At 39.3% G+C, this 22,562-nt stretch overlaps 1 protein-coding gene across 3 annotated transcripts in view; it reads right to left on the minus strand.

The window, feature by feature from the left end:
- Positions 1-22,246, minus strand: part of LOC133869489 (putative hydrolase C777.06c) — a 30,068-nt gene extending 7,822 nt beyond the window's left edge. For all 3 annotated transcript variants that reach the window (XR_009900458.1, XR_009900459.1, XM_062306512.1), the window contains exons 1-6: positions 21,959-22,246; positions 20,749-20,884; positions 17,407-17,534; positions 12,226-12,373; positions 12,029-12,134; positions 5,934-5,992 (exon numbers count right to left, since the gene is read on the minus strand). Coding sequence is in view for 1 of the 3 variants with exons in the window: in XM_062306512.1 (XP_062162496.1) it covers positions 5,934-5,992; positions 12,029-12,134; positions 12,226-12,373; positions 17,407-17,534; positions 20,749-20,884; positions 21,959-22,149 (768 nt within the window). In the remaining 2 variants the exon portion in view is untranslated. The remainder of the gene's footprint in view (positions 1-5,933; positions 5,993-12,028; positions 12,135-12,225; positions 12,374-17,406; positions 17,535-20,748; positions 20,885-21,958) is intronic.
- Between the last annotated feature and the right edge of the window lie 316 nt (positions 22,247-22,562).

Below are 22,562 nucleotides of genomic sequence, written 5' to 3' on the forward strand. Positions count from 1 at the left end.
GCCCTGGTTTCCCACATCTAAAACAGACTGACTGCCCAAAGAGGCAGTTTCCGCAGTGCGTTCTTCCACATTTTTGGCATAATGGGCGTCATTGCCCGCCGCCACCTTGGTTATTGAATTGCTAAGGTGCATGGTTTCTTTCTGGGGGGTGATTAAATCTCCTTCTGTTTGCAAGCGGTGGTTGTTCTCCATAGTGGTTCCCTTGCGGTGCATTTCTCTTCTTCTGGTTGAAATCTTCTGCATTGATCTTCAACGTCTGCTCAAATCACTGATGCTTTGCTGACAAGGTCCGTCAGGTTTCCAATCTCAAAGCCAACCACTCGATTCATGATTCTTGGTTGCAAACCCCTTTCAAACTTCCTTGCCTTCAGGTCTTTTGTGGGCAGTAGGTATGGGGCGAATCGCGAGAGTTCTATGAACTTTGCCGCGTATTGTTTCACTGTCGATGATCCTTGCACCAAGTCTGTAAATTCTTGTGCCTTAGCCAAACGAACTGACTGTGGAAAGAAGCGCTCCAGAAATGCATCTTTGAAGTTCTTCCAGGTGATGGGTACGCCTCCGCCTAACTGTTGTTGTAGGTGGTCCTTCTTTGATGTCCACCAAGGTTCTGCTTTAGCGGTCAACTTGAAGGTAGCATAACAGACCATTTGTTCGTCCGTACAGCACATGACTTCCATCAGCTTCTCCATCTGCATTACCCAATTCTCTGCAACCACTGCATCTGGTAGTCCTTCAAATATAGGTGGGTGTTGGTTATTGAATTGCTTAAAAGTGCAACCCCGTTGCTCTTCTACATTCTGTCTCACCTATCGGTTAGCGTTTGCACCCATCTTTAGTAGGTCCACCAGTTGGGCAGCCAATGCGGTCAAAGTCTCGGGGTTTCCGTTTGGCGCCGGGTTTCCCACATTTCCGCCGTTCTCGTTCTTGTGGGAAGAGATGAATAGCGCACAGAGTGAGTGGTTTATAAAGATACTCATAGGTACTAAGTCCCACATTGCCTAGTTACTAGGTGTAACTGGGATAAATGATTCTAGGGAAAGCTCTAAATTGACTAGTCCTTTTGGGGTGATAGAGCATATGTGACTAGTGTTTTTTCCTTGGGTCGTTACAAATGGTATCAGACTCACCTAGTAACGCCAGGTCATGTGGTACTGGAGCACCGCATGACGTGGCCCTGGCGAGGACATCAGGGGTTTAAGGGGGGGAGTTTGTAACACCCCGGTCCCATATTAGGAAGAGATGAATAGCTCACATAGAGTGAGTGATTTATAAAGATACTCATGCGTGCGAAGTCTCACATTGCCTAGTTACTAGGTAAATTGGGCTTTATAATGGATTCTAGGAAAGCTCCAAATTGACTAGTTCTTTTGAAGTGATAGCGCAGATCTGGCTAGCGCTTTTCCTTGGGTCGTTACAAATAATGATGCGGAATACATTGGGCCTTTAGTTTTATTTAAAATTTTAATTCGGTGTATTAATTTATGTTTTATTTTATGATTTATTTATTTTGGTAATTTAATAAATGGGCGTTGCTCTAGGCTATGTTAGGCAAGAAAATAAAACTATGTTAGGTAAGTAATAAATGGGCGTTGCCCTACGGGTTTTAGTCGAGGTCTATTTAAACATGTTTTGTAGTCCAATGAAGGACAATTGATAATGAATGAAAAATTGAGTGTGCGCCGCTATAGTCTTCTCCCTATTTTCTCTCTCTCTCGGCTTTCTTCTTCCTTTCTATCTTGATTTATGCTTCTTCTCCCTCTATTTTTGCTTCTTCTACCTCTCAAGTTCTTGATTTATTTCTTCCGATTAATCTGTCCTACATCAAGAGACCATCCACCAACCGCCTCCAACTACACTACTCAGTATATAACTTTTGATAAAATTGTCCAATGTGTTGGCTAATCTCTGTCTGAATAGTAGTGATACTACCACCAATCAAAAGGGAGTCTATAGAGTTCTTTCTTCTGTTGGAGTTCGCCATAGTGTGAAAATTTAGACCACTTGTCCCCCTCCTTTAACCACAAAACCCTATATTTCTGACTCCAGCTCACCTCTTTCATGAGAATATACCGTTCCAGCTCCCTGACAACTTCTTCCTTCTTAATTTTCTCCTCCACCCCTAAGGCCCTTACAGCTTCCGTGACATCAAAAGCCTGTAAATCTTCTAAAAGAGAGCCCTTTTTCCTTTCCACATTGCCAAACACCTCCTCATTCCATTTTTTGAAGTCCAATTTCAAAGCCTTAAGTTTGCGAGCTAAGACAAAACTAGGAGTAATTTGGAAGATATAAGAATCCCACAACTGTTGCACCAAGCCCACAAAACCTTCCAACTTCAGCTACATGTTCTCAAATTTAAAGGGCCTACTCCCCCTTATAAAATTGCTACAGTCAAGAAGAATAGGGAAGTGATTCGAACACAAGCGAGTAGCCTTTTCTGGGAAACTCCCGGAAACATAGCTTCCCAATCCGGAGAGACAGAATCTATCAATCCTGGACCAAACGTGCGGATCATGAGAAATCAACCAAGATAGACACCACCACCAAGAGGAAGATCCATTAAGCTATGTTCAGAAATAAAGTCAGAGAACTCAACCATGGCGGAACATAACCGAGCCGCACCTGATCTTTCATTAGTAAAGCGAGTGACATTAAAGTCACCCCCAATACACCAAGGTAGATTCCACCAATTGAGCAATCCAACCAATTCATCCTAGAGAAGCTTTCTATCCCTATCAGAGTTAGGGCCATAAACACCTGCAAAAGCCCAAGAGGAGTCATCATCAACATTTCTGAAGGAAACAACTAAGGTGTAATCCCCTACACACTCAACTACCTTCTCCACTACCCTTTTATCCCACATTATGAGGATACCCCTTGAAGCCTCATTGGAATCCAAACAACACCAATCCACAAGATTGCAGTCCCATAAACAGCGCACAATTCTGCGCGACACAATATTGAGCTTGGTTTCTTGCAAACATACAATGTTCACCTTCCAGCCTCTGAGCAAATTTCTCACTTTCATACATTTTTTCCCCTCGTTCAACCCTCTCACATTCCAGGAGAAAATCCTTGGCTTCACAAATGGAAGTGCCTTGCCTTTACCACGACTAGAGTACTCACCTCTAGCATCGTAGTTGATTGAACACATTCCAAAATTTTTAACTCCTTTCTAAATCTCGAACCACGACTAGAAAGGGCAGCCATCACCTCGATCCTGCGTTCCTCTTCAAAAGAGGTCAAAAGGGCCAACAATTGAAGCTTTTTGCCCTCACAAGAGAGCCCCACAATGGGATAAATAGCCTTTGAACATTGAACAACCCAATCAGAATGACCCAATTCGCCCGCCGAATAGGAACCTAGCGAAGAAAGAATACCACCTTCTTCATTACAATCACTCTCATCCACAAGGCACAACACACCATCTCCACAGTCCTCCTCGAAAAGCACCAAACCTGCGTTATTGGGAATATGGACACCCTCCCCCACAAACTCCTGCAAATCTAATTCTCCCCATGTGCGGCAAAGACTGGTCTTCTGGACCACCGGCAGCCCTGAAACTTAATAGCGAAGACCCACCTTGCCGATCACCATCACTATTGGGCAAAGAGAAAAAGACACCCTCCGGTGGTTTCTAGGAGGCGAGTTGGGCATTTGGCAAGAGCAAAATAAGACCACCAGCGTCCTCTGCCCTCATAGGAGAAGACCCAAAAGGCCGGACATCGAAGTTCTCGATCGTCGGCTGAACAATGGGCTTAACCTAGGACGGGATCAAAAAAGGATCAGTGTCTCCCTTTGGCCTTACTGGCGGCGTCCCATCACATTGGACGACCCCAGCTACAGTCGCTGGTACCGCAACTTCCTCCAGCGAAGTCTTTGGCATGACAAAACTTGGAATAGGAGCTAGGATCCGAACCCACCAGACACCGGAGCTTCTCCTCAGAACCCATAATGGAGATGGGTTTGGCTCGCAAATGGACCTCTGTTTACACTCAAAAGCCCGTTTCTTCTTTCCCTTCTTACGCTTGGGCCTAGCAGAGCGAAGCTTCTCCAACCCATCTAACACCATCACCAAATCCCGGTCCACCTCAGATTTAATAAGCTCCAAATGACCCTTCCACGCCCAAAGAAGAGCAGTCTTCTTCCCCTTTCCTGTCAACCTACCTTCTCTCTCAGCAACACCACCATAATGGCAAGCATCCTCACCTCGAGCAATGGAGTCCTGATTTGCGTCAGACAATGGCTTGTCCAGCAGATAATCATTAGCACAACGGTTTTTGCCCAGCAATTCCCCACACTGGACCAGCAGTTCAACTGATTTTAGCACCTCCGCGAACGATGGCAAAGATGGTCCAAACCAACCACCATCCCTGACCCATCTTCCTTACCAAGCTTCTTCTTCACCGGAGAAGAGGAACTAGACCCAACGCCAACCGAAGCTTTGAAGAACATTGTCGCCTTGCCCAACTCAACGGCAAACTGCCACCAGCCCCGTCCTTCCCAACCCTCAAAGATCAGCACAAGCCCTCGCTGGCCACCCATGGCGTAGACCGCCACCTCCAAGAACTGGCCGAAATTGTTGCCCCCTCTCCGAACAATGGTCACCTTCGAGCCCTCCCTAAAAGATTTTAGGAAATCCTTGGCATTGGGAGACCGATCAGCTCCTCCTTTCTTCCACCTGCAACACCAAGGCACCTTCCATCACCGACAGCACAAAAGTTTTAGCCTCCACGAAGAACCACCTCTCCATCTCCAGTCTCATGCTGCAACCAGCAAGAAGAAACACACCACCCGCACCCGCACCCGCACCCGCACACACCTCCCTTGCTCACTCTCTCTTTACTCGGCAAGTTTCTGACACATTACAGCAATCTGAATTGCAAGCTCCCACGGGTTTGTTAGATTGATCTCTATGATAAATACTTCGACAAGATCTGATCTATTCCCACAAACAGAAACAAGTTAAACAACTATAGCAATGAATGTGCTTATTTTAGTACTAGACATACATTTGTAAGGGAAAAAAAAAACCCAAAGCAATCATGATGAATCAAACAAACTACGAAAATTTCTACCTGCACCAAAAATGCCTTTAACGCAAGTCTCAACCAGCAAATGATTTTATAGATGCCTAAAGAACAAATTTATTCATAATTTTTTATCTTAAAATTCTCTTCCGCATCCACAATATGTTAGACAATCTTCTTCATGTAATCCTAATAAAAGGATATCATAACAATTACTAGATTGCACAAAGAGCATTGACAAGATGAGATGATAATCAAGACACCAGGTAGAGTATATTATTAGGTTAAAGATCTGTAGCATCAATAGATCAAATATTAAGTGTTGACTGCGATGCATGCCACTCATACTGCACTATACAAAGATAGCATTACATGCTGCAGTATCAAAATTATACATTATAGCTGTGCACTAATTCTATCAGACCCAAAAGAGCCTATGCATTAAGTTTGAATGTAATTGTGTACGAATCAAGAACACCCATAAGTGGCACAAGAAAAAGAGTCATTACACAACTCCAATTGACAAAAGAAGAAACATAAAAGTGACAATGGGGAAAGAACCACTAAAACACCAGTTTAAGGAGACAAAATGCTCTTCCCAAATGGAGAAACTGCATTTAATACGTGAGAGGGGGCGGGTGGAAGACACAGGGAGAAAAGAAGGGGTGAAGGGGGGAAGAAACGAGAAACAATAATTGAATAGAGATATAAAACAGGTCAGCAAATTTTTTTAAAAATTTCTATTGAAGTGTCTGGGTTTCTGTTGTGCATATTCTATTCTTGCATCTCATGCACTTCCTCCAAATACAATGCCAGTGATGTGTATTCATAGATGAGTTGGCATTTTTTTTTTTTTTTGTTTTATGTACCTCTACCTATTACAAGTATTAAAAAGAATTTACTAACCTTATATAATGTATCCAATATGAGAATATCCAACTGTCCAGCCCCACTTTTCGAAATAACTACAAAATCAAAGTTACATTACACAGAGATCGGAAGACACATTAACACATATGGTAATTCTTTTTACACAAGGAATTTCAAATAAAAAATGAAAAACTTCAAGAATCTTTTTGATGAGCACAAAACTTCAAGAATATATACATACACTATTATCCCTGCTTAAAAAGGTAAAATTCAAATGTGCAATTCAGGGAAAAGGTTAGAGAGATTTTCAAATTCTAGTAGCATTAATGTTTTGCAGTTTGGATTAGAATATATTATTTCCTTGCCAGGAAAAGATAAGAGAGACCCAGTAAAAATATAGGTACAGTTACTTGTGATCTTTGAACCAAGAGCACAGAATCAGCCATTGACCGAAGCATAAACCACTAAGCTCTGTGTTTACTATGTGCAGAAAGATGCAATACCTATAGGTCAACAGAAAAAGTCATCTGTGTTTTTTTAAAAAAAAAACAGTAATTCATCTGCATATGAAAAGAAAGTTTTTTTTTTTTTTATAAGTAATAATTTATTGAAAAGCATAAGGCACCCCTAAGTACACAAGCAATATACACAAAAGGCTCCAAATGAGCAAAAAACCTAAGCCCTAAAACCCAAAACCCTACAAGCCCAAAACCCACAAAACAGCAAAGGTCAAAACCCCCCAAGACACTCAACGCTAGAAAAAATGAGACTTGCCTCTCCCCCGCCTAGTGGATGCAACCTTAGCATCGTAGTTGATGGAGCATTATCAATTAAGAAGCTCCCTTCTACCCTTTACCATATGGGGGGTATCCTCCAAGGTGACATCACCTTCACACGGCTCCCTCATCGAATCCATCCAACGCCAGTCCAAACATGTGGCAGGGGAGAAATCTCTGTCATCCCCATCCCCATCCCAGCATTCGTAGTCCTTCTCTTCACTATCCACCTCTGAAGATGGATAGTGAACGATGACAGGCGGGGCATTGACCTCATCAGAAGCAACAGGTGGGACACTGAACAACGACACTATCTCTGCAATCAAGCTATTGTCCATTTTCAAAAATCTATTGTCCCTCAACTTACAGCTTTAACACTGCATGGGTTTAGAATTCAGCACAAACAAGGGCTTTAAATCTGAAGCCCTTCAACCACAGCCCCCAGCAAAGCCTCCGGCCTAGGACATCCTCCTGTAGCCAACCTAGAAAAAACCGTAGGAGAGGAGGGCGAAGTGGCCATACCTGGAGCTTCCATGCTTGTTATGTACTTGGTATCTGGTTCTTTGCCCTGGAAGTATGGTTGCTGTCTACAGCGCTGCTCAAGTCCTTAAAAACCGATGTAGGCAGAGAGTTGATAAAACCACGCTGAAGAAGGCTCTTCGCCGGTTTAGAATTCCTCCTTCTATCACTGTGCCGACCCACCCCAGAAGAAAAAGCCAACATCTCCAACGTCACCTAGACAACCGCCGACGTTGAAATTGCGCCACCAAAACTCATCGAGCCAGACCCAACAGCAATTCCCACCGAGATCTCCTAGACCAGACCACCCATCAGAGAAACCTTTGTCAAAACTCGAACGACCGGCATTAACTAGATGACCGCCAACGGCAAAGCTGTGACACCAGACCGCCCATCGATGGAGCATCTGTCAAGACCTCCGACAAAGGATTTGATGTCCCGGTGACCAAACCTACCTGCAGCATACCTTCAAGCAAAGCCACCGTCAAGACCTCCGGGCTTGAATCAGAACGGCCTTGCTTCGACGTCCCAGTTACTGGGCCGATGCTAGACTTGATCGATGTTGGTATGCTTGAAGAAGGCTTAAGCTTGGGCTTAGTCTTGGACAGGTGCCTAAAGGCCCAACGTCCCAACTATTTAATCCCAGTGGGGCCTAATCCTTGGCCCAATCTTCCCAAGCCCAGCAAGGCGCAAGGCTCGGTCCAGCTCCCTAAACGCCTTCTCGAAGAATCCTCTCCATTCCCACAGAAGGCTACACAGCTTCTCCTTCCCACAATTCAAACTGTTACCGAGATTTACAGCATCAAGTAGGGGAGTTTCATTGCCACACGGGCTTGAATCAGAACGGCTCTGCTCACAGCAAGTCCCTCTACCTCCAAACACATCCTCCACAAACGGAGGTTCAGGAATCTAACCCAACCCAGACCCATGGTTCTTTCCAGCAATCTTCCCAATCGGAGAATAACCAGCAGAATAATAATAATAATAATAATAATAAAAAACTGAGTTTGCTCAACTCACCCGCTACACAGCTCCATCCCTGCCCTTCACGACCTTCAAGCAACAAGATAAACCTTCTACGTCATCCCACTACCTTCTCCGCCACCTCCAAGAACCGTCCAGCCCTATTACCTCCCCTCTGAACGCTAAGCACCTTCGAAGCCTCCCAAGTAGATTTTACGAACTCCTTGATCCCAGAGTTTCGCAGCACCTCTTCCCCCATTGCCACCAGCCATGCGACGCACCGAGGACCCAAAAAAATGACCCTTGAAAAATCTTTTCTTTCCTCAAACCGAAGCTCTGGTTTGCATGCCACCACTGAGAGGACAAAGGACTTGGCTTCAATGAAGAAATGGCTATCCATTCCCTGCCAAACACGACCACCTTCGAGAGGAACCTCACATTAACGCCGACGGGAAAGCTGCGAACTCACTTTAGCCGAGAGCCCAGAATAACCAAAACAGCGATGTCTTCTAACTTTGGCAAAGACCCACCACCAGAGAAATATGCGATCTAGCACAAGGCGACCAAAAGCCACTCTAAACCGATGGAATCCTGAAGCCTAACGACATCCAAACTTTGAAACGACGAGAGAGAACGAAACCCTAGCTGGATGCGCCTACACGTGCCATTGATGGAGAGAGAGAGGTGAGAGCGTTACGAGGAGAGAGGCGAGGGCATTTTGAGGAGAGAGGCGATCCTAACAAATTTGCCACTAGTATTTTATTCTTGAAAAAAAAGTTACTCGATGCAGTTCTTTCTATACTAATTATTGGGACTCTTGGGTGGGTCTTTAGGACGTTCTTGCACTTATTTATCGATTTAGGGGATGAAATAATCCATTACAACTATGAAATCATATCCAAAACAAAAAGATCACAAATAGTATTAAACAAAGAATGTGATAGTCAGGTACATTAAGCAAGCATATTTCCATCTTCCACATGACAAAAAATGTACACAATAGATAAGATCAACCATGTGAAGCTAAATGTTTGTCTAGAAGAGCACAACACTTTTAGGTCAATAAGCCACCAAAATTCATTTGTGTGAAAAGAATGTTTAAGCTAAATCAAATTTTAGGTTCCTGAAGTCCAATATTGGTTCTAATTTTGTCCCAGAAATATTTAGTTGGATTATTGTCCACATGACTAGGCAATTTTAGATCAATAAGCCACCAAAAAATTGTTTTGTGTAAAAAGCAAAGCAGAAGTCTAAATTAAACTTTAGGTCTGAAAAGCCCAATAGTGGTTTCTAATTGTGTCCCAGAAATTAGAAATATTTCAATCAAGTCACTAAAGAAGTGTTTCCGTTTCATTCTACCATTAAGTATGGTGATGCTTCCATGACAAAAATGACTGATGTGGCTTAATTTTATTTTATTTATAAGTAATCTAAATTCATTAAAACCAAAGGGCGCACTCACGTAACCTGAAAAAGAAAAAAGAGCAATGAGAAACACTTAACCTGAAAAAGAAAAGAGAGCAAAAAAGTCATGAAAACCAGAAATATGATAGCAATCATAAGCAGCTATCCAAAGAAAAATGGTATTAAGGAAAAAAGGTCTTTAACTCCGCCACTGTCTTCTCACTATCTTTGAAGTTTCAGTTATTTCTTTCTCTTCAAATACACCGCATTAAGCAAAGTGGAATCATCCTCCAAATAGCTTTGCTTTGAGGACTACCAAATTGCCCTCTCTAACAAGCGAAGAGATCTTTCACTCGACGAGGCATGGCCCAAGCTAAACTGAAATAGCCAAAGATAGAATTCCATAAGACACTAGCTATTTCACAATGGAGTAACAGGCGGTTGGCGAATTCCCCACTCTTCTTACACAAGCAACACCAATCTACCACAATGTATTCCGCTTTCTCAAGTTATCCAAGGTGAGAATCTTACCTAAAGCGGCAGACCAAACAAAGAAAGCCACTCTCAAAGGGGCCTTACTCCGCCAAAAACATCTCCAAGGAAAAGGAGAGTTGTCATGGGGAACTAAGACATTATAGAACGATCTTATATCAAACAACCCATTTTTGGAGGGGTTCCTACAAAGCTTGTCTTCAATGTCTTGTTTCAAACATATGGAATACAATTGATCAAAGAACGGAGTAAAGAGTTCCAACTCTCAATCATGCGCCGCTCTTACAAAATTAATGTTCCACTGAAGAGAGCCATTGACGACCTAAAGAAGACTTCTAATGAATTTCCAAAGAACCATCCCATAAGACCCGTTGACTCCATTAGAACACCACCCACCCTATTGACTACCTTATTTATGGAGTGGTAGTGGCTTAAATTTTTCAGAAATGACATATTTAGTAGGATAATTACCCATGGCATCTGCATGAGCTAGCTCTCTCCTGATTGCACCCCCGTTTTTCTTGTAGTTTACCTTTGTAAGAAAAATGCTGATAGTGTCTTTAAGCAACATTATGTCAGACCCCATGAAAAACTTTCGGATTTATTGTATACAATAGCTTCCTAAGATATGCACATAACCATAGATAAATGGAAACAAAAAATTAAAATTAAAACTGTCAAATCATTCCAAGCAGTCAAAAGCGAGAGTTAGTTGCTAAAAATGTTCCCTTTCATTATTGTAAGATCCGGTATTCAAAATAAATTGGTGAGTATAGCTCAAAATCGGAATACATAGAAGGCCAGAAATCCTAGAACCGGGGAATACACATGCACTAAGCACAGGAGCACATTACTTGTAATCAGCAAGGTGGATGCCAACCCAAATAATTAGAAGATCCCTAAACCTCGAAAGGCACAACTTACAACGTTAAGATGAGAGGGTGTCGTATTTTGTGTGGACAACAGCCTTAGGAAAAATTTTGACGCATGACAATCTGCGTAAACGAAATATCATAGTGGTTGAGTGGTGTTGTATGTGTAAAAAGAGTGGGGAATCCATTGACCACCTTTAACTTCATTGTGATGTTGCACGAGATCTATGGAGCTACTTTCTTATTTTGTTTGGGGTGGAGTGGGTTATGCCGCAACAGGTGCTGGATTTGTTGACTAGCTGGGATGTGGTCAAGCTAAGACGATTTGGAGACAGGTTCCTTTATGTGTAATGTGGGTCTTTGACGTGAGAGAAATGCTCAGCAATTTGAAGATGTAGAAACATCGGTGTTGGAGTTGCGTCGAAATGTGCTTAACACTTTATTTTTTATGGATATCGGCTCATCATCACCCGAGTCGTGTTACTTTTGCAGAGTTTTTAAATTTAGGCTCTTTCGTTTCCTCATTTTAAAGGAACTCTTATATATTCCCTTTGTACTAGGGTTGCACCCCTCTACACTTTTTCAATGATATAACATTTTTTATCAAAAACAAAAAAGATGAGATTTAAGATGATATCAAAGTCTCCATGCTTTTTTGGGAAATATGAGATCAACAACATGCAGAAAAAGTGTAAGACACACACACATACCGACAAAGGACAAACACGAACAAACACATACATACACAAACATGTTAAATCACCACTTATCCCAAAAGCTTAAGCTTATAGGAAATGATGAATTTAATCATTCAATTAATATTCTAACACTATATTCACGTATGGGCTCAAATTATCCCTTAATAAGTGAGGTACAACACAAGAAATATTTAACTGAAATAGGAGGTGAATGATGGAGACAAGGTTTGAACTCATAACTTTTGCTCTGATATCATGTTAAATCATCACTTATCCTAAAAGCTTTAGGCTTACATAAAATGGTAAATTTAATCATTTAATTAATATTCTAACATATGTACATATTGTACATATACATACAACACTAGATACATACCTAGGACCAAGAGAAACAAAATATCACTTACCATACTCCGTGCTTGCAGGAAAGCGTGAAACATCAGATATATAAGCTACTCTACACTTGTCACCAAATAGGAAACCCAAACAGACATAGTCTTCTCCATGCATCACCTACATTCAAAATCAAAGCATCAAGATACTACAACATACACAAGGAATGATAGATGAAGAGTATGATCAAGAAAGATGTGGAGCTACTAACTGGTAAAGGAACAAATCCTAGGCCTGATGCAACAAATGGTTTCTCACATTGGTCCTCAATTATTCTCCAGTCAAGCTGTGCTACCCGTCTCACTTCTTGACCTTCTTTAAATTTCTTTTCAACCAAGTATGGAAATTTCACCTCAATGCTGTTATAAAGGTACAACACAAAAGTCTCAAGTGATTGTATTACTTAGATTACACTTGAAAAAAGAGAATTTAAGCATGAAATGCTAAACAGAAATCTATATTAGTACATTTGAAACCATTTCATATAAAGTTACTTCCTATTTTAAAAAATTGGAGAAATTCAGCTCCCCCATCCCCCCAACTATGGCCTGAATATGCAATGTCTCTAACAAAGTTTCAATTTGAGCAATTGACCCCCTGATTTGAAAGAATTGTAGTGTCCCACTGGCATCTAAACTAGAAGTCAAGTCCAACTAGAAGCAAATGCATGACAAGTGCATCTCACTCTAAGATCCTCTTAACAACTTAGAAGCGTGAGAAATGACCCAAATGACTCCTTCAATATTGAAATCAAATAAAAAAGAAAGAGAGATACAGAGAGAGTGAGAGAGGCATAGGGATCTCTCCTCAAACGCACAAGTGGCAAGGGCCACACCGCCTCATTATTTTGTTCTTTCATTTCATCATCTCCAAATACAAGTATAAATCTTATCTAATCCCATCCGCATGGTAACTTACAGATGGTTAATAAATGTATATAAAAAAGAAACAAAAAGTTGTAGGGATGATTTGGTGTTCCTTAGAACAAATAATAATAACAATAACAATAACAATAACAACAACAATAAAAATAACAATAATAATAACAATTAACAATCACAATAATAATACTAATAATATTAATAATGATGATGACGATGATGATAATGATAACAATAACAATAAACAACAACAAAGAAAATGAACCAAAAAAGCAATGCTTCCATGGCACCAACATAGGTGCTAACATGTACAATACAAAAAACAATGTGGGGCTTGGATTCATACTTGTTCTGTATAAGTGCCTCATTGGATTTAATTTTCCATATAATAGAAAGACTCTGGGTCCAATTATCTGTTTTCCATTTTTCCTCCTGGCCAAATCAGTGAGCTTGCCATGAGCCTTGATCCTGACCTAATCCTCCCTCTCTTCCTCCCTCTCTTCCTCCCTCTCACTCTCTGTCTCTCTCTCTCTCTCTCTGCATTTGAATCATTTCATGTGTTCTAGATGCTTCTCAACTAAGAGGTTACATGCATGTCACATGCACTCCTATTGAAATTAACGTTGAATTTGGACAGTGAGGGATTACACAACAATTCTTTCAAATTAGGGGGCCAGTTTCCCAAATTGAAACATTGATGTACATTGCAAATTACATGGGTGCATCACTGTAATTTCCGTTTTAAATATTATGGTTTGGTTGTGTATCATACACAGCTGTGATGCTCAAATAATTCAAAAAACAGTCAAGTTTCGCAGGTTTTTTTGGGGGGGATATCTTAGATGACTCAGTAACTGGGTATTCTTAGCCTCTGAAGAACTTGGCTGTTGTGAAGTCACAGATGCAAAAATAAATAAATGTATATAAGTGACCAACTGACTCTAAGTTTAATATTTGAGTTCATATGGGTCAACTAGGGCTCTCATTGGCAAGGATGCTGTATCCCAAGTGTAGGCTTGGCATCTGAAAGAGTGGTAAAATATTTGTTCAAGAGTTACAGAGGCTAGAACATATTTATTTTAAAAAGAAGAAAAAAGAAACCCCTATCAAACTCGGATTGAACCAAAACATAAATTAAGATAAATGTTTCCAATGGTGCTTAAGAAGTATGAAGCACTCAGTCATTGAGAGCCCAAGTGGGTCCCATTGATCATGACACATGTAATAACCTTGCTGCAGCCAAATAGTGTCTTGCTGCCTCCTAATTAGAAGAGGAGAGTTGTTCCCAACAAGAGAAGGAAATCAGCCCCCTTATCAAAATGGACAAGCAATTTTACACAGAAAAAGGAATTCATTCATCAAAACTGACACATCTCCACTGTCTTAAGAAGGGGACATGCTGTTAAAGAAGTCACTTTCTCGAGTGCAAAATGAAGAGTCCAAAAAAGAATAAGGCTCCAAAAGTAGTATCCTACAAAGGCACCATGGAAATCCTTAACTGGCCCAAGAACCAGAAAGTCAACCAAAGATTCTTTCAACTTGAAAAGGGTCTCCTCAATAAAAAGAAGCATGCCCAACACTTCAATGGATGGAAATGGCCTTCAAGGAAATGACTAAATTATATAGTAGAGGCACAAGAGACACAATCAAAGGGGAGTCAAGATGCCAGGACTGCCTAGCAATAGAAAGCAGGTATACAGTTGTTTCAAGTTTTATTTTTTTAATTCTATCGACTATTTCTAAAGGCTTGTTAAGGAAGGTAAGTCTCCCTTAAAGGAGGTATTAGAGCATATGGGACTGCCAAATTATAATAATGCTCAAGGGGGAAATTGTGATATAGATACAAGGTGATAAATGCTCGGTCTTGTGACTGCATTCTGAATATAAAGAGAACCTTAATGTGGTAGATAAAGCCATACATGAGATGATGGACCTGATCAATCAAATTAAATAAAAATGCAAACAAATAAGTAATAAATTTTTAGAACTTGAATAAAAGTACAAGATATAGGACATGCATCTCCAAACCCAGCTAAATATCTAAAGTAACTATCTACTATGAAATTCAGTTCAAAAACTTCAAAACTGATAGTTTGAACTAAACTCTACTATGAATTTATATAACTAAGACATAGATATCACATCAATGTACCATATGTTACAACTACTGCACTGTATCCTAATAATGAAAACATAAAACTTGATGAAATTGGTGTAGAAACAGTACATTCATTCTATTCTCCCTTCCCACAAAAAAAGAAGAAGAAGAAGAAGAAGAAGAAGAAGAAGATAAACCATAGGCATTGCCCCATCAAATATAAAGGAAGTATTCATGCAAGAGATAGCAAACTAAAAACTGTGAACTACACTTGTTGTCTACAAAAATATGGACACACCTTTTTATTTTGAGAGAACTTCACTTACAACTTCTGATTTCATCACTTTTGAAAAAATGTACCTAAACTTTAAAAAGTGTCAATTTAGGGTATCAATCTTTCAATTTTTTCCAATTTTACCCCTCGTTAGAATTTTTCATTAAATCTTGTCAAAATTTTCAAAATACCCCTCCTTTTTTTTAGGAAAAAAAAAATTGCTAGGATTTAGGTGTTGGTAAGAATTTAACGGAATTTGCAAAAATACCCATGCCTGAATATTTGAAAAAAATTATAAATTTTTTTAAAAAAAATAAAATACATGGGTATTTTGAAAATTTTGATATGATTTAACGGAGGGTTAAAATTGAAAAAAATTGAAAGATTTTTTTTGAAAAATTTTTTTTTTTTTGATAGGTAATAAGTAGGTCTTATTAAAAGCGTAAGGCGCCCCTCAATACACCGGCAGTATACAAGAGAACGCACCTAGCTAGAAAGAGAAAAACGAACAAGAAATTCATCAAAGGTAAACGACAACGGTGACACAAAAGCCACCGTCCAAAGATACAAAGTATGAAAAAAAGAAGCTAAAATTTCCTCCAATGATCTCTCCAAGTCCTCAAAACACCTATCATTTCTTTCCTTCCAAACACACCAGAGAATGCATGTTGGCACCATCTTCCAGATAACAGCACTCCTTTGCCTCCCAGCCGTCCACCAACACTCAAACAAGTCAAGGACTCTTAGAGGCATAACCCAAGACAGCCCAAAACGAGAAAAAATAGCACTCCACATAGCGTATGCAACATCGCAGTGAAGGAGAAGGTGATCCACTGATTCCCCGCTTCTCTTACACATGCAACATCTATCCACCACAATGATATGCCTCTTCCTGAGGTTATCCCCCGTTAGGATCTTGCCTAGAGCCGCAGACCAAGCGAAAAAAGCCGCCCGCGGAGGAGCCTGAGTCTGCCATACACTCTTCCACGGAAAGTGACTTCTCACATCGCAAGTCAGAGAGCTAAAGAAAGACCCTACCTTGAACAAACCTTTTTTGGAAGGGGTCCACCACAATTTGTCTTCACTGCCTCTATTAAGACTGACCGAGTGCAATACCTGGAAAAACGCAGCAAAGGTATCCACTTCCCAATCATGCGCTTCTCTAAAAAAGCACACGCTCCACTGATTGAAGCCCCCCACAGGCTCCACATTATCCGCAACTGAAGCATCCTTCGCACGAGCAATTCCAAATAACACAGGAAAAGCTTCCTTAAGAGTTGAGTTCCCACACCACAAATCATGCCAAAATTTTGTTCTAGCCCCACCTCCCACCTCAAATCTAGAGAATCCTACAAAATTCTCCCACCCTTTCCTGATGTTCTTCCATAACCCCACCCCAAAAGTACATGTAGGCTCTAGGGAGCACCAACCTCCCCATAGACTTCCAAACTTGGAATCCACCGCTATTCTCCACCAAGCATCCCTCTCAATCCCATAACGCCACAGCCATTTGCCTAATAGAGCCTTGTTAAACACCACCAGATTTCTAATACCCAACCCGCCTTCTGAAACTGGAGTGCACACTTTAGACCATTTCACCAAATGATACTTGAACTCATCACCAATTCCTCCCCAAAGGAAGTCTCGTTGTAGCTTCTCAATACGAGCACCTACACTTGCCGGGATAGGAAAAAGAGACAAAAAATACGTGGGCAAGTTGGAAAGAGTACTCTTGATTAGGGTAACTCTACCTCCCTTGGAATTGACACTTTTCAAAGTTTTGGTACTTTTTTCGGAAGTGATAAAAGATAATGGGTTATAAGTGAAGTTTTACCTTTTATTTTTTTTCGCTCATTCACTAAATATCATTTACCGTTCAACTATAAGGAATAATATATTTCATTTGGCTCTACACATTCAAAAATTATTTGAAAAGTGCCAAATTCCATAGTGTAGATTTATTTTATAGGCTCAGATCTAAAGCAGTCCTAACAATACAAGTGAAGATGGGTAGGACCTCATCAATCTTGAATGAGTAGCATCCAAGAATAAAATCATAAAAGAGAGAGAGAGAGAGAGAGAGAGAGAGAGAGAGAGAGAGAGAAAGAACAAAAAAGAAAGAAAGAAAGATATAAGCACCTCTCCATTGCATGCTGACTTAGGTATATGGAAGTGGGATCAATATCATTTGTAGCACTATATGGTTGCACAGAGCGTATATCATCCAGGCCAAGAACTGCATCAGCATGTTCATGAGTCAAAATAATCTGCATTTCACACAAAAATAAGTTCTATTACTCTCAGAAAGAGCAGTGTTTCAGTTATCAAGAAAATTGAGATTTATTAGTAAATTAGCAACAAGCATGCAAAATAAAAGCCGCAAATTCAAGTCAATAAAATTCATCAATTTCCACAGCTCATTTCATTCAACTTTTTACATAAACTACTGTCCACAATAAAATAAATAGCAGTCTAAATGGACAATTACAGCATGTACACTCCATTCCAAATCATGTTATAATATCTCTACTGGTGAAACCATGAATTTCAGTCAAACAGTTTGAGAGCTGCAAAATATTTTCTATTGCCCAAGTATATTATTGTTCTTAATGCTTGAAATTTTTTAAGGTTTATTTATTAATGCTACTACTTTGTATTGTTTCATCTGCTCACCTTATCAACTTTGACTGCCTGTGCAGTGCAACCACACAATGTTAGTGAGTTAATATTAGAAGGAACTTCCAAGCAGATGTGTGACGAGAAAAAGTATTCTCTAAGTTTGATTAAAAATAATGTAATGCCTTGAACTTAGAAATCCCCAATTAGACAGATTTGCGTCCTAAATTTCAATGTCATTATTCAGGTATAAACTCAAAAAATCCATGCCAATCATATTCATCCATTCTAGTTAAAGAAACCCACAGAATTGAGAGCAAAAGAAAAAAAGAACATAAATTTCATTTAATGATAAATGTGAGGGCCCATGGATGTTTGGGTGCACAGTTAAGCCTCACCAAGACCTATTTATTGAGAGAGAGAGAGAGAGAGAGAGAGAGAGAGAGAGAGAGAGAGAGAGAGGTGATTTTTATTGTCAAGGCCTTATAGCTCTCACAAACTTTCTGTGCTGGAAAAATATGTTTATTAAAACAGCTAAACTCACACTACAATAAATAAAAAAGTGACAAATTGCTAAAACAAAAATAAAAAGCATAAAATGGGTTAGCAGGAAATGAAAAAACAAAGGCCCCCGGCACTCAAGAGGAGTGGAATTGTAGTGGCAATTCAGCTTTGTTCAAACTACTTTATTGCCATAGACATATTAAGACAAATATAAGCTCCACAGATAAATCCAAAATTAGCATTTGATTTTATGTGTTATTTTGTGCTTTTTATGGATCAACCCTCTCATAGCCTTATAAAGGAGCTTAAAATCAAATCTATCATTCTTAGTCGACCTCCAACACATCCTATACTATCCAATACATCCTATCCAACACCGAAAATTGACTGTTAAGAGTAATAATAAATGAAACATAGAATCAACTGAATCCAACTAGCTGGGGTTGACCACACCAAGGTGATGATAATAACTATGTTATCAGTACAATTCAAAACAACAAAGCCTAGTATATGAATCAAATGAAGCCTACAAAGCCTTCAATCCAGTCAATAGAATTTGGCTACATCTCCTCTATCAACATTTTGCTTTATCAAGGGCCATATTCGTTGTTTTAAGACAATGTTTTTCATGGCCAAACCTACTTTCCGTTCACCTTCCTCTTGCTCTTGTCATTTCAACCAAAATCACTATGTTAATGGCTGTCTAGCTAGCATAGCCATCCTTCTCGAGGATTAGGACCAACAACATGATATACAAGGCAGTAAACAAAAGACAATGGTCCTTGAAAGAAATGCAACCTCTCCCCCATAAGTAAGGCATGGAGGGTGAGCCGTGCATTTAATACCATATGAAGCTTGAGTTTTGTATTTACCTATAAAAAAACTAAATTAAAAGAAGAAAACCACAATCTGGGCTAAATAAGCTCTTAACATGGGAATGCTTCAGAAATTGTATAGTTTCAATGGTTTTGCTTAGAATGAGCTAAAATGGCATCTTACTTACAATCGTTATGCACATATCAAAAAGATTTTATGAAACAAACCTAGAAACAAGGGGTGGAACCAGAATTTCAGATAAGGAGGGACGAAACTAAAAAATGAAAATCTTTAAGGGTACAAAGTTAATTTTGCGGGGTCGAATTCATTAAAAACAAAAATAAAAAAAATTAGGAAAATTTCAAAAATAAAAAAAAAAAATTAGTTTTTAAAAAAATTTGGGGGGACAGCTTAGGGGCAGTTCCGCCCCTGCTAGAAACTAATTAACTCGGTAAAATATAGAGGAATGAATATAGTTATAATTTCATACATTACGAGGAGGACACGATTCTGGCACTAGGATACAATATGGGACCAAAATAAAAGAGCTGATGCTACTATCAAACAGTCTACTCAACTGCCATCTTAGTTGTACTTATCTGCATATGATATAGATCTTAACCATGTCAACTAGTGAAAAATTACTAATTATGAAAAAGATAAAGCATCATGGTGGGGGCACTAAAAGCACAAAAACCTATAGCCAACACAAGTATATTAAATTACCACTTATCCCAAAAGCTTAAGCTGATAGCAATGGACGAATTTAATACTTTGTATCTCTGGACAGCTGCTTATATTTCTCCTTTAGTTGTTATCTATCATAATTTTCTCCTTCTTTTTGCTCATAATTCCTAGATGGCTTCTCTTGTATATTTCTTGTGTACATGAGGGCCCTTACGCTTTTAATGATATTTCGATTATTTATCTAAAAAAGATAGAAATGGATGAATTTAAGCATTTAATTTATATTCTAGAACTCTCCCTCATGTGTGGATTCAAACTCCTTAATAGGTAAGGCCAAACACGGAGAATATTTAATTGAGATGGGAGGTGCATAATAAAGACAGGGTTCGAACTCATAACCGTTGTTCTGATACCAGACCATTGTTCTGATACCATGTTAAATCACCACTTATCCCAAAAGCTTAAGTTGATAGGAAGTGATAAATTTAATCATTTAGTTTATATTCTAACAAAGTATACAATATGGTTGAAATTTCTCATTTTACTTATCAAAAAGTATACAATATGGTGTACGTAGAGCATCATCAAAATCAGAAATCATGCAAAGATTACACGAACAATAACCATTTCCTTGCCCTCTGCAGTCAAGAGGGGGTGTTCGGCTAGCAAACTATGTATAGGTTTCTTAGGGAAAAACAAATACATAGTTCTCAAGATTTATTGTACACATGTATTAGGTGAATGAAGGTGTATACATTTATGAAGCATCAAAATGAGGGCCTAACACGTCATTGTTTACTAGAATATATGTGCTACAAATCATAGGTAATCACAAACATGTGGACAAAGAATACGCACAGAATCCACTCTAGGAATCTTATAGAAAGTAAACCACCGAAGTACTTGCTCCCGAAATGTCTTCCCAACGTCAATCAATATATAGCTGTGATTACCATCGCTTCGGCAATAATCAATTAGAAGAGATGTATTGCACCTGTAAATCCGTAAATCATAAATATCCAACACATAGCCACACAATTCATCAACAGAAAACAAAGGTATCAAGACATATTACTCATTAACAAATTCAAACAATCAACTCGTTTCCTTCTACATATCCTTTTGCTATTCATGAAAATAAATAAATGCCTCAAATTAGTCAGGTAATACTTTTTTGGAAACTTATTGGAAGTTTTACTACTTTAAGATCCCAATTAAAAAAAAAACAAAACAAAGTTCTTTACCTAACCAAGCTTTAAGAAAGAAGAATAAACAAATGAGTTTAAACACTAAAACCCAATAGTATTGTCCGTCCAATGCATTTCTCAAAAAAGAAGAAAGAACACTATCTCTCTGTTTGGTTGCTAGCATAACCGAGCAAAACAAAAGAGACTTCCTAAAAATCAAACGCAATTACTTTTTCTTTATATAGAAAAAATTAGAATCCAAATTCCTTTTCCATTCCTAAACTTCATCACTAAGCAAAAAACAGCACATCGAGGATGCTAATCAGCCACCAAACATGAATCGAACACACAATGCCAGATCTAACTTCAACAATTCCGAAAAACACACAGAAAATAAATTGCCTCAAATTACTCAAACTAATACTTTTCTTGGTAACTTAATTGGAATTTTTACTTCTCTAAGATCCCAAATAACAAAAAACTATCGACTTTAAGAAAGAAGAATAACAAATGAATTTAAACGCTAAAACTCAGTAACATTGTCCATCCAATGCATTTCTCAGAAAAGAAGAAAGAACACTACCTCTTTGTTTGTTTGCTGATATAACTAAACCGAGCAAAACAAAAGAGACTTAATTAAAATCAAACGCAGTTACTTGGTTTTTTTGAAGAAAAAAATTAGAATCCAAATTCCAAATTCCTTTTCCTTTCCTAAACTTTATCACTAACCAAACACAGCACATCGAGGATGCTAATCAGCCAGCAAACATGCCTCGAACACACAATGCCAGATCTAACTTCAACAATGACAAAAAAACAAACAAAATCTAAGACAAATAGCAGCATAAAAATCACATAGTGATGTATCTAATTCTAATCACCTATAATTAGGGCTGCGCTCGGGTGGTAGAGACAAAGCCTGGAAGCAGACATGGCAGGGAGGATCAGACGGCTGGATCAGGCACATTGCGTTGGGGACCGCGCTCGAGCACCCGGTCCCGAGGAAGATCAGCGCCGACGATTGGCCGTGATCCGAGAGGTTGCCATTCTCGGTGACATTAGGGTTCGCCATTCTCCTGAAGAATACGAGAGAGAAGGGGTTTGGGGGTTTGAACGTTCGTGAGAAGAGTGGCGTATCTTCCAAAAAAGAGAAAAGAAGAGAAGAGTGGCGTAGAGTGAACGAAAGGAGGAAGATTCGTGGGGGTATCATTTCCGATTATTTATAGTGGGAATCATCGCCCGCGGAAGTTAAACTGTTTTGGCGGTTGGACATGTTTTACACGTGGCATAGCGTTAATCCTTTTTTTTTTTTCTGGAAAATTAACAGTACTACAGTAGTGGTTAAGAACTAATTAAGATCTTACCCAGTTCTGCCGGTGTTTGTGGCTTGTTTGGTAAATAATTGGGGCGGAAAATATTTGTGTATTGTATAGTAAAAAGTGATTGATGTAATATAAAATTTGAAAATGTTTTATAGAAAAGTGA

This window comes from Alnus glutinosa, chromosome 5, assembly GCF_958979055.1.
Source record: "Alnus glutinosa chromosome 5, dhAlnGlut1.1, whole genome shotgun sequence".
NCBI lineage: Eukaryota > Viridiplantae > Streptophyta > Magnoliopsida > Fagales > Betulaceae > Alnus > Alnus glutinosa.